The sequence below is a fragment of the Echinops telfairi genome, unplaced genomic scaffold (genome assembly GCF_000313985.2).
Source record: "Echinops telfairi isolate 266 unplaced genomic scaffold, ASM31398v2 ScPeMD7_7458;HRSCAF=8496, whole genome shotgun sequence".
NCBI classification, from domain to species: domain Eukaryota; kingdom Metazoa; phylum Chordata; class Mammalia; order Afrosoricida; family Tenrecidae; genus Echinops; species Echinops telfairi.
In genome coordinates this window covers 31,777,536-31,789,923 of record NW_022111358.1, presented here as the reverse complement: position 1 = coordinate 31,789,923, position 12,388 = coordinate 31,777,536, and the positions used below count along the sequence as shown (strand labels likewise).

Genomic DNA, 12,388 nt, shown 5'->3' with positions numbered 1-12,388 from the left:
CAGGTGTCAGCGGGCCCCGGCGCTGACCCCGCCTGGAGGCCCCTCCCCGGCCACTCCCTTCACAGGGGTCTCCCAGGTCCCAAGGAGAGGGAGGCAGGGAACAGCTGGACACTGCGCTCTGACCCGGGCACGGCCAGGTGGCTGGGCTCCCGCGCGTCGTCGCAGGTGCGGGGGTGTGGCCGTTGGGCCGGAGCCCCAGGGCTGGCCAGGCAGGGGCTCCGGAGCTGGACACCCTCCCCGAGCCTCCATCAGAGCGTGACCCCCACCGCGTGCGGCGCTGAGGGCCATGGCGGAGTGTGCCCACACCTTCTGCCCAGACCCGTCCCCATCCCGCAGGCGCCTTCCAAAGGTCAAAGCCGCCCTGTGTCCAGGAGTCCCCAAGTTTCCAAGAAAGGCTAGCGGTCCACTCGGGGCTCCTGAGTCCGTTACACCGGATACCCCAATCCTTGCCCTGACTATAATGCGAACTACCCAGCCCCATGCGGGCAGTGAGCCACCCCAGTGCTGCCCCTCTCCTGCCAGCTAAAATCTTTGAGGACCCGAAGGCTCCTCTCTCTGACCTCCACCCACGCTACCTCTCCAGGGCCCCACGGGTCTCCTGTCCAGCCACCAGCTACAGCGGGCTGCCCCAGCGGGCTGCTCCAGCCTACCTCCTGGGTTCTTGGCCAGACTGGGGTCGTGATCTCTGTTGGGGGTCCTGGGAGACCTGAGACATGGGTGTGGGTGAGAGGCTTTGGACACTGCTAGTGAGCCTGACCCGAATGTCTCAAGGCCACAGCACCCTGGCACCCAAGGGGTGACCACAGGTCGCTGAGGCACACCAATGGCTGCAGGGAACCCCTTTCTGAGTCCTCTGTATCTCTGGGGACCCAGGCCTCTGCCAGGGAGGGGGAGCTGTCTCTGGCACGTGACAGGCACTCCCCACCAGCTCTATTTTAGGCGCGAGCGGTGAGAAGGCGATTTCCCGAGAGGTGCTGACATCAATACTGGGAACTGGGTGCCTCCCCACCTTCCAGCCACCTGCCACCCCAGACCCAGATGCTGGAGCGAGCAGAGGGAGCTGTGTTGAAAATCTCCTTTAGGCTGTCAGGGTGCAGAGGCTGAGGGATGAGGGCCTGCTCTGCGATCGGCTCGGAAACACCGGGTCCAGGAGTGAAGTGGTGCTCCCCGCTTAATGGATGGGGAAATGGAGGCTCTGCGAGCTTCCCAAAGCCACACCAAGGGTCACCCTCATCCCCACTTTACCTGGTAACCAGCAGGAACAAGTCTATTGGATCCATTCCCCCACCTCACTTAGTCACCACCAGAGGACGTGGTCCTGCCCCACCTGTGGGGTCTCTCAGGGCCATGTCAGGTCAGTGAGTCCCCAATTCCCTGTGCCTCCCAAAAGGGTACAGTGTCATTTCAGTGGGGAGGGAGGGGGTCCTGGAGCTGAGGAGTCTGGGCCCTGCCCCAACATACACATCTAGCCCACTCAGCAAGCCCGAACTGTGGCCCGGGCTGCCTCAGCCAAGGCGTCTTCCTGTCACATCTGTGGCCCTAGTTCCTTTCACTTATTGCTGGGGAGACCTCCAGGCCCCCCAGAGTGATGCCCCCCTACTGGCACCCTGCCAGCTCCAGCAGACACAGGCCCCTGTCTCCCCCCAGGGGTCCTGCACTGGGCACCCCTCACTCTTTCAACTCCACTCTCCACTCTTCCCCAACCCACCCTGCACATCCTTTCAGCTCAGCTACAAGCTGCACCCCTCCTTTAAGCAGGAAATGTGCCCCCAGTTCCCCTATTTCCTGAGGTCAGGGGCTCCCTGAGGACAGCCAAGACGCCTCCCGTCAGACGGGGACTTCATAAGAACTGGAACTAGGTCTTCCGCATCAGCCATAGCCTGGGTAGCAAGGGCTGTTCCCTTCTTAAACTGGGCTCCGGGGGTGGGGGTGGGTTCTGGGGGTCCCCTCCAGGTATAGCAGGCCCCTTTGGTCCCTCCTGCTTACCTTTTGCTTCTCTGGGGCCAGCGGCCATGGTGTCAGATTGCCACCCTTGGAGTCACCCCTTGAAAGAAGCTGTGTGTGGCAAATGGGATGGAGGGGCAGGCAGCCCAGGTCTTCCCCGAAGCCCTCCTTCAGGACCCCTCCCTCTTCCTGAGCAGCTTTAGAACCAGGCTGGGGGTGGGGGTGGGGGGGGTGGACTCTTCTTGCCCTTCAGCCAATTCCTCCCTTAGTTTTTCCTGCATAAGGGGCCAAGCTGGGCCCAACAGTGCCAGTCATGGAGGTAAGGAAGGGGGTCGATTACTCCTGCCCTGAGGCCAGGCAGTAGACAGTGCTTCCTGCCAGTAGAGGCTGCCCAGGCCCGGTGCCCAGTCCTGGAGGCCTGCGGCAGAGGCTTTGCCACTCGAGGGGGTAGGAATCAGGACTCTAAGCAACCAGCTGGACTCTGTCCCTGGCTCCTCCGCTTACAGGAGGTGTGACTCAAGCAAGCACCCACCCTCTCTGAGTCTCAGTTTCTCATCTGTGAAATGAGGGTCAGAGAAGCTATAAGCATTCACCCTGAATGCAGTGTCAGTTTGGCTTTTTTTTTTCCCTTTAATTTTGTTGCTCATACTATACACAGCAAAATAGATACCAGTACAGTAGTTCCTACACATAAAACTCCATATTGATCACATTCTTGGAGTTGTGCAACCACTCTCCTCTGCCTTTCCCTGTATCCCTGTCCCCTAAGGGTCTCATCTAACCTATCAAGTTGCTTTTGTCAATTTGATCCCATGTAGATGAGTCTTAAAAGAACACAATGCTCAAGGCAGACCTTTTTGTACTAGTGAAGCTAAACTAGTACAAAGGGGACCTTTGGGCTTCAAGTGTAAAAATTATCTCAAGGCCATTCACCCTCCATGGCTCCAAAAGAGTCCGTGAGAATTTGAAATGATGTCCTGCATGTTCCCCTCTCTGATCAGGATTCTTGTACAGAATCTTTTATCAAAACGTTAAGTAATGTTAACTGGGCACCATCCAGTTCTGGTCTCAACGGCAAAGGTAGGAATCAGCCTCACATTCCATTTCCTCCTCCTATTCCTGACTCCCCCTCTTCCTCTGTGGTCCCAAGTGAAGAGAGAGAATTGGTGGGTAATGGATGACAGCTTTATAGGCATTTTAAAACCCTAACACTGTGCAATGAGCTAGGAGGTAGAACAGAAGTACTCAACCTATTATTACCCAGTTAACTGGAATGTCTCATAAAAACCATGACCCTGACCCTCCAAACCAAGTCCTATGCTTGTACATAAATAACATGGCAACTGTGTGTGCACATGCGTGCCGCAGTTACATAACCTCCTGTCAACTTAAGCGAAGGGGTGGAGTCTAGCCTGTCAATAAGGTCATGGCCAGAGATGCCTCTCTCTAGGTGGGGATGGCTTTCTCCTGAGGATTCTGGCAACTCCTGTCTTCCTCCTTGGAGGGGGGACAGACACTCCTCTTGTCACATTCCTGTTGACAAGCCACATGGAGTTATGCGGGCGGAGCCAGAGCCCCAGAGCTGGAGCAGCCACGTGGAGACCCATGCCAGCGCTGGGATGCTTCCACCTCCATTGAATCCACCAATAGGCTGTGACCTTCCTGCATTCGGCATCATTGCATGTGCTGCGTGAGTCTAAAGAGGAATTTATGGACTAGTATCAGACTTATGGATGATCTGGACTGGGCTGGAATATTTTCTCAATATACAATTGCTCTTTGATATAAAGCTCTCTCTTATACACGAGTATCGCTGGATTTGTTTCTCTAGCCAACCCAGCCTAACACAGTGTGTCACTGCAAATATATCTACATACAACTTTTGTCAATTCAACTTTTTACAGGCATATAACTTATTGACAGCAATTAAAGTAATTGGTCGTGTGCAACATTTCCTTTAATCAATGTAGTTGTTTTGTTTTTTTCATCCCTGTTGACCCCTCTTCTCTCCCTCCCTCAAAAAAGTTAAAACACGTTTTCCCGACTCTCGGCAACCCTACAGGACAGAGCAGAACTGCCCTTCAGGGTTTCTGAGACAGTAAATCTTTATAAAATACCAAAGCCTCATCTTTCTCCCTCGGACTGTTTGTGGTTTTGAACTGCTGACCTTGAGGTTAGCAGCCTAGCACATAATCCACTACACCACCAGGGCTCCTTCCCTTATCCCCAGTAATCACTAAGCATTAGCCTTTGCTTGTATTTTTATATAAATGCTACTGTTGTTAGGTACACTAAGTACATTCTGATTCATAGCAACCTTACGTACAACAGAACAAAACAGTGCACAGTCCTGTGCCATCCTCCCGATCGGTGCTCTAGTTGAGCCCATTGTTGCAGCTATGTCAAGCCTCTTCTTCACTCACCTTCTACCTTGTCAAGCACGACGTCTTTCTCTGACACTGGTCCCTCTTGATAACATGTCCAAGGTGTTATCACTGTTCTTGCCCCGCCATTCTTGCTTCTAAGGGGCATTCTGGTTGTACTTCTAAGATCCATTGGCAGCCCAAATTCATTGCCAACACCATAATTCAAAGGCATGAATAGAATACATGAGCGGTCAGACACTTTGTCCTTTGGAGATTGGTTTTTCTTGGGTTCGTGTTTGCAAGGTGCCAAGGCAAAACCAGCTGCCTGCTGGAACTCTTGTCCAGATAAGGAGAGCTTGTGCTCACTGACATGACACTGGGGTGGGTAGAGATGCCCCAGATGTTGGGATCTTATGTTCAGCCTGCTCTCTCCCAGGTCCCAGTGCACTCAGCTTGTCCTACAGGGAGAAGGTATCCCCCCTCTCCAGGGCCCTGCTCCCCGCTTGGCTCCTTTTAGCTCCGAAGCTCCAGCCTCACTCCAGGGAGGACTCAGGGACACCTGGTGCTCCAGGATTCTAGGCATAGCCATCCTTTGAGACCCGTGGGGGACAGATGTTCTCCTGTCGCCAGGGGCCCCACATGCTGTGTGGGTTCGCAGTACCTCCCCAGGCAAAGGGTCTTCTGGGAGCTAACGTGTGGCCTGGCACAGGGTCTCCCTCTAGTAGATATACAGTGCCTCCGCAGCTCGCCCCGTCCATTCACTCTGCAGCCAGACAGCAGGTCCCGAGAAGTCACAAGGTGGGGTGTTAGTGAAAATAGGCTCTGTAGGGTCTCTAGGAGGCGGGTCTCAGAGGTGGGGAAGGGGGTCATTGTCCCCATTGATTGGCGTCTTGTCGCCCTCAGAACCACACACCGCCCAGGGCTGCGCCATCCCACAGTTGTTCCTGGGTCTGAGCCCGAGGTTGTACTCAGTCACTGTCAATCCATCGCGCCCGATGGTCTCTTTTTCACTGCCCCTCCACGTGACCAAGCACGATGGCCTTCTCCAGGGACTGGTCTCTGACAACCTACCAAACCCAAACCAAGTCAGGCCTGTTGGGTTGGTCCCGAGTCTTAGGGCAAGAGTGGAACTGCCCCACAAGGGCAGGCTTCCACATGGAAGAACGCTGGTGGGTTTGAACCAACAACTTCTTGGTTAGCAGCCAAGCAGTCAACCATCTGACAACCAGGACGCCTTACAGCCGGGATCAGATTTGGTTCTCGCCAGATCTCAACCCTAATAGCCTAGGCTGCCTGTTGGCCAAGTCCCTACAAGTCATCCCTACGTCCCGAGGGAGGTGAGGCTGTGTGGCTCACAGCTCCTGGCTGGAAGGTGCCCAACCAGGGGGTTGGAGAATTTGGAACCTGTGCCTGGAAGAGCCGGGCATTCCAGGGGCAGGAACACCAAGGACGAGTCGGTCGAAGGCAGAGTGTGCAGTGCTCTAGAGACAGGATCCCTGCTGGAACAGGACTGCGGGGAGGCGGCAGGGCTGCAGGAGGGGGGGTACTGTCCAGAGAGTGCATCAGAGGGCTTGAGATTGGATGGGTTCCAGCAGTGGCTTTGAGGCAGGGGGTGGAGGCTGTGGGGAGAAAGTGGGAAGGGACAGTCAGTGTCGAGGCTCGAGGATGACCTCTTAGGTATGCTGCCCTTGTTGGCAGCTGACTGGGAGGAAAACAAGGTCCTGGTGAGGAGGCGGTATTATTATTGGAAGGGAATGACCTTTGAAATCACCTCCTCCGAATCTCCTCATTCAAGCAGAGGAGACTAAGGTGGACTCCTTAGGCTTTGCACCTGGAAGCTGCCTAAGAGGGAGGCGAGCTGCTCCGCAGCCACCTGGGTGGAGGGACGATGGGGGTGGTGGTGGTAGTGGAGCTGGACACTCAGATGGGAAATGGTGGGGAGGGGAGGGGAACCCAGACCAAGTGCTCGGGCTGGAGGGTCCTTCAGGGACCAGGAGAGGAAGAAGGAAAGCAGCCCGGGTAGGGTGGGGGCTGGGAACGGGAGGTATTTCAAGACTTCCAGGTGCTTCTGCCAAAAGGGAGGTGGGAACAGAAAAGGAGCCAGAACTTAGTAATCAGCAGGTGATTCGGTGACTTTGAAGCGACAGACTCAGGTAGTTAATGAGGGGCAGGGGCGCCCTCTTTAAGTTGCTGGATGGAGCAGTTTTCAGGGGAGAAAGGGAGGTGTGGAGAGAACTGATAGGGAAGGTGTGTGTGTGTGTGTGTATGCGACTTGGGGAGGGACCCCCCTCCTCTGAAAGGGTAATTGGCTGCAGGAGGAGCCAATGCCCTGAGAGGGAGGGTGGTGATTGCAGGCTGGGGACCTGAAGAAGGAAAGGAGGCTTGCTAAGTCTCAAGTCAATGAGGGGCTTAACTGATGTCACGCAGCACCCACTGATATTGGTGCCCTGGGTGCCCTCTACTTAAACCCACATCCCAGGGGCCGGCCAGAAGCTGGCCTGCGGGTATAGCTGTCAGAGCTCCCCATGTTGGCGGTCATTGAAATGATACGCATGGCCCAGGTTTGGGAAGGAGAAGCTACTTACAAGGGTACACAGGTAGAAAGGGCAGGACCGGTTCGTGGATCAGGTGTGAAGATCCAAGGTGGTAATAAAAAAATAAAAGGAAGCCAGTGTAGGGCTGGGGTGGAGGAGTAGGAGACCCAGGGAACATGGATGCCACTACAGGGCAGCTGGTGACATTGCCAAGACTGACAAGCAGTGAAGGGGAAGATGGGGACGGGGGCTTGTCGGGTGGGGCGGGGGTGGGGGGTAAGGCAGCAAGGCCACTAGACTGGGACAGAGGGCTGAGACAGCAGCAGAGGGAAGGCGGAGGGTCGGAACATCAGCTAGTGTCTGGCCCCTAAAAGGGCAGCAAGCAAGTGAACGTGTCCTTTGGGGCAGAGTGAGTGGCGAGACTGTCCCCAGTGCTGGCTGGCATGAGGCGGTGGCATTCACCACCCTCTCTACACGACCTGCTACCCGAGGGGCCCTCCCCTCTGCCTCCGCCAGTGCCAGGCAGGTTGAGGACCAGACACACCCACCCATCAGGTTCGCTTTGCAGTTTATCATGAACTCAGATTATGACCTTCAACTAGAAAGGCCTCCAAAGACCAACCATGACCTCTGAGGAGGTTGTACACCCAGTTGCTTATTTCCAAACTAACAACTCAGGGCCTCACCCACTGCCAGGCCTCCCTTCTCCCTCCCAAATGACACCCAGAACAGCACCCGGGCCAGGACGGAGGCGGCAGCGTTTAGAGACTCACTGCCGACAGGGAAGGGTGAGGAGCCGACACTCACTGGGGAAGGAAAAAGTGACCCAAGAATCGATAACAAACCCATTTCTGCTCAGCCGCAGGCTGTGGAACCTCCCTCGGGGCGGCTCTTGGGGGAGGGGGAGATGCACAAGTTGGCAGGGGCGTCCTCACCAGGCTGGCCCTGGGACAGCACAAGGCTGGGGTGGGGCCTGGGCAGAGGAGCCCAGAGGGGTCCCCAGAGCAGGCTGTGGCTGCTTCCTGGGCTGGGGTGGGGGTAGAGCTGGACCCCATTAAGTGCATGGGGGAGGGAGCGCTGGAAGTGCCGCAGCGAGCCCCTCCTCTGCTTCATATGTTCCTGAGACGCTGTGCGTGGGGGGCTGGGGGAGGGGACACAAACACGGAGCTGCAGAAAGCAGGCACCACAGGCTTGTGGGGAAGGCGACTGGGGGCGGTGGGCACACACACACTTGAGGTGAGTGCCCTGAAGGGCTGCGGCTCCCTGCCCATGGCCCAGCAGCTGTCATAGTGGGTGCTGTCTGGTCAGAGGCAGGGCTGGGGGACAGAGGCCACCAGCCCACTACTGTGGTCTAGCCCCAAGGTGGCCTACCTGTGGGCCCATCTAGGCAGCCTGGGCTGCTATTTGCTTGGACCTAGATATGCAAGCCTGGGCTCTGTGGGGAGGTTCTGGCGCCCGGCTTCTGGTTAGCCTGGTATGGGGCCGTGGCACCATGCCACCCAGAGGTGACATCTGTGGTCCCCATGCCTGGAACCTGTCTGGCCCAAGGGGATGCAGAAGAAGAGATCTCTGCTGGCTGGGGCTGGTCCTGACAAAGCCAGGGGCTTGGAGAGGGCTGGGGGATCCCAGAACCGTGGAGAGCAGCTGGCCGGCTCACAGGGGGGCGCTAAGGGTGGGGGGAGAGGTAGTTTTGCTGTCCTGGAGCTGAGTGGTTGAGGCTCCTTGGAGACAGGGCAAGGGGGTGTGTTCAGCACTCTCCAACCAAGGGGACCGCTCTCCCCAGGCCAGAAGGCAGCTGATCTGTGGGCTGACAAGGAGAGGGCTGGCGAGGGAGGTAGCTCAATGGGTGGTACAAGGGCAGGAGGTGGCCAGGGGCCTGGGCTCATAGTCTGGCTGGGGAAGGGCAGGAAGGGGCTCATCACTGAGAGTCTGGGGGCCACAGGATCTGGAGGTTCTCAGGACCAAGGTGGAGGCTTGTGGCCAAGAGCCCCGTGGCTGCTTCTCAGCATTGCCACCAGAGGATGGGACCTTCCGCTTGTGGCTAAGCAGTGGTGGGTCTGGGCCAGAGGGGAGGTAGGCAAAGGCAGAGCTGTCCAGTGGGTACTGGCACGAAGGGCTCTGGGGTTCCAGGGTCTCTGGAGCGTCCCCACAGGCACCCACTGAACCCGGACGCTCCTGGCAGTGTATTCCTGGTCTGAGTACTTCCCTAGTCCCGGAAGGTGCAGCTGGTGTCACATTGCCCACTGTCCCATTCTGCTCTGAGGTCGTCCCTGGACCCTGGCGGCCTTCTTTCCTCGTCCTGGGGAGGTGGAAGGGGGGCTGCCCAGGGAGTGGGGTCTCAGGGAATAGAGGGTCACAGTCAGACGCCATGGAGCCTGGCCTTCTGTGGAGACACAAACAGGCAGTGAGCCAGGGCTCCCCAGAGCAGGTAGCAAGCTGGGGGGTCCCCCAGGCCAGAGCTGCGAGCTGGGTCAGGGTGGGGACATGTGTGGAGAGACAGCTGCCACTCGGGGCTCTGAGAAAGGCCTGCCCTTTGGGTCTGAGCCTGCAGCAGCAGCCAGGGCTCTTTGTGCCTCTCTTGGCTCTGCAGCCTGTGGCGGAGCTAGCCGGAGGGACAGCTGCGGGGCGGCTCCATTCAAAGATGGCACAGTGGAGACCATGCCCTCTGGTGGCTGCAGAAAGTGACCCAAGAAGTGCCCGAGCTGAGCCCAGGGAGGGAGCCCAGGTGAGGGTGAGGTCCCAGCCCCAGAGGGAGGAGGTCTTGTTCTGGAACTCCCTCAATCCTCCTTTCTGGGGGCACCTTCAAGAGCAGGAGCAAGTGGAGGACCTCCTCTCCCACACCTCCATGCCAGCCAACCGGCCAGCGGGGGTGGGGCCTGAAAGGGCCCTGCTGGACCCTCAGCTGAGCCGCCCACCCTCCCTAAACCTGACAGAGGGTGGTGGGGAAGAAAGAAAAGCAGGCAGGCCAGTTCACCTAAGGGTCTCTTCTAAGGCCCAGATGCAGCGGGGGAGAGGGTGGGGGAGGGAGAAGGTGCTGTACCCACCCAGCTCACCCAGGGAGGTCGGCCTGGAAGGGGACGCTGTAGCTGAGCTGGGCGACAATGCGGTCCACTTCGGCGTAAGGATTTGCTTCTTGGACGAAGCCCTGGTGCTGCGCGCTCTGCAGGTGCTGCCAGCAAGAGGGGCACAGGGTTTCTGGTGAGGGTGGGACACGGCTGGCCTCCCACCCCCCCACCCCCCATCCTCGGCGGGGCAGGCTCACCAGGCGCAGCCCCTCAAAGGCCTGCTGGCAGCACTCGCAGTACCCCCTCTTCTTTGGGAGCGCCCGGCAGGCCGCTGACTGGGGGCTTGGCTCTTGGTCCCTGGGGAGGGCACAAGGTTGAGGAGGGTCACTCCTGGGGTCCTCAGAGGCTGGCAGGAGGGACTGCTGGTTCAGGGCCTGGGGGCTTGACAAGAATCTCCAGAGGCCAGGGGAGAAGGGCCACAGATGGCCCAGGGGACAGGCATCAGGTAGCCTGTGTCGCAGCATGGCAGGAGAGGCAAGGGGGCAGGCAGGCTCTCCCTAAGGACACCGTGTCCTGCCTGTCCTTCCCCCACTCATGTCAAATGACAAGATGAGCACTGGGCCGGCCGGTGCCAGAATCCCATGTACGCATTCCACTCCTGTCACATCTGGGCCCCAAGAAGAAACGGAAAGTCTCAAGGAAGCCAGAGGCCAGTGCTGCCCCGCCCCCCACCTCTCACAGCCTGCAGGCCCTGCCCTTGGGCTGACCCAGTCACTCCGAAGTCCCAACAGGTCCTCGAGGGGTCGCCACTGGACAGGAGAGCCAGGAAACACTCTGGGCAGCTATACATTCAACGAGATACAAACTTGAGGCTTTATTTTAGCGACTGTCTTTCCCGGGTAGAGAGCAGTGGGGGGCCAGGCCGGTGGCCTGATCTTTCCTCTTTTGGACGTCAACAACTTCCCGAGAAAGGCCCGGCTGTTGTGCTGAGGCTGGGCTTGCATGAGGTTTTTCTCCAGAAAGCATGGCGTAGGTGCCCTCAGGTCTTCCTCCTCAGGGACGGTCTTCCCTCCCTGTTACTCGGTGGAGCTCCTGTCACTTGCCCGGCTGTGGGCCGCTGGTGGCAGTTTGGGGAAGGCTGATGGTGTGACCCGAACTGCTGCCGGCTGGCGTGCTCTTCACCTAAGAAAACCAGCCTGGCCTCCCGTGTCCAGGCAGCCCTCCCTTTCTGAATGTCATCAATGGCTCCAGGTGTCAGGCAGGAAGCGACCAAAGGCGATCAGGGCCGCCTCTGGCGAACCAGTGGTGCGGCTCTTTCTGTTGCTGGACTCAAAGGGTTTCTCCCAGGGTATTTATTACTGCACCCGCTACACAGCGAGAACGGAAGCACGGCGGGATGTGACGGCCGTGGTGTAGAGCCTGGATGTGCTATGCCAAGTCTTACGAGACCAAAAGCCAAACTCACAGCCGTCGAGTCAATGTTGGCTCACAGTGAGTGAGCCGCTAGGGCAGGGTCGAACTGCCCCTGCGGGTTTTCCAAGACTGTAACTCTTTACACGAGTAGCCTCTTTCTCCCGTGGAATAGCTGGTGGTTCGGAACTGCGGACCATGCAGCCCATCTCCTTTACCACTATGCCCCCACGCGAAGTCCTGCAGAGCCTCTGGACCCCATCAAATCTACTAATGGCCGCTCGCACACGGGACCCATCCCCGAGTCGCTGTACAGCCCGTACATGAGTTGCCGCCTGGGATGTATAAGCCAAGCGGACACGGGCTGTCATCTGGTACAGGAGAGAATGTGCAGGCCATGGTCCCGTATCCTGAGGGCAACAGTTAGCTCTCATTCCACCACTTCGCTTTCAAAACTCTGGAGCTCTGAACTACTGTCATATGAAGGGTATGATTTGCCATGAACTCATGCAACCAACTGTCTTACATGCATGATTCTTCCGTCATCATTACACAGGGAAACCGGGGAAGGACATGTCCGTCAGTCAGTCAGAGGGGCTGCGTGCTCAGTTCCAAGAACTGAAGACTCTCCACCAGAACTGGCCCCTCACCCTGACCAGCCTGCTGCTAGGTCTTGGGAGGTGAGGTCCCAAACCTTTCTTTCTAAAGTCCACAGGGTAGAACATCCTATAGTTGGAGTTAAGAGACAAACCACAAATCAGGTCTGCCGGGGAGAGTTTAACAAGAAGTAACACAAAGGGTTAATTCCCCTACCAATCAAATCCAAAAGAAAGTCAATAACACACACAAAAAAGAAAGTCAATAACCCCACCGAAAAATAGCCAAGGATATGAAATCCATTCACAGGAAAAAAAACAAACTCACATCAATCAAAGAGGAAAACAGCCTTAACTTAATCATCGTTAGCAAACATCAAATGGACAGCGAGGCGGACGCTGGGTTTGTTAGCTGTCATCCGAGTGGGGACGGGTGTCAGCTCTGAGAGCAGCAGCTGGGCTGCATTATTTTAGACCAGGACCCCTTTATTCCACCAGTGAACTTGAACCATCACTGTAGTGCTGAAGACTGG

The 12,388-nt window shown here is 57.2% G+C and overlaps 1 protein-coding gene across 1 annotated transcript in view; it reads right to left on the bottom strand.

Moving 5' to 3' along the window:
- Positions 1 to 12,388, bottom strand: part of ADAM11 (ADAM metallopeptidase domain 11) — a 40,366-nt gene that overhangs the window by 18,769 nt on the left and 9,209 nt on the right. The window contains exons 8-10 of the mRNA XM_045299466.1: positions 10,107 to 10,206; positions 9,898 to 10,013; positions 651 to 706 (exon numbers count right to left, since the gene is read on the bottom strand). Coding sequence (XP_045155401.1) covers positions 651 to 706; positions 9,898 to 10,013; positions 10,107 to 10,206 — 272 coding nt within the window. The remainder of the gene's footprint in view (positions 1 to 650; positions 707 to 9,897; positions 10,014 to 10,106; positions 10,207 to 12,388) is intronic.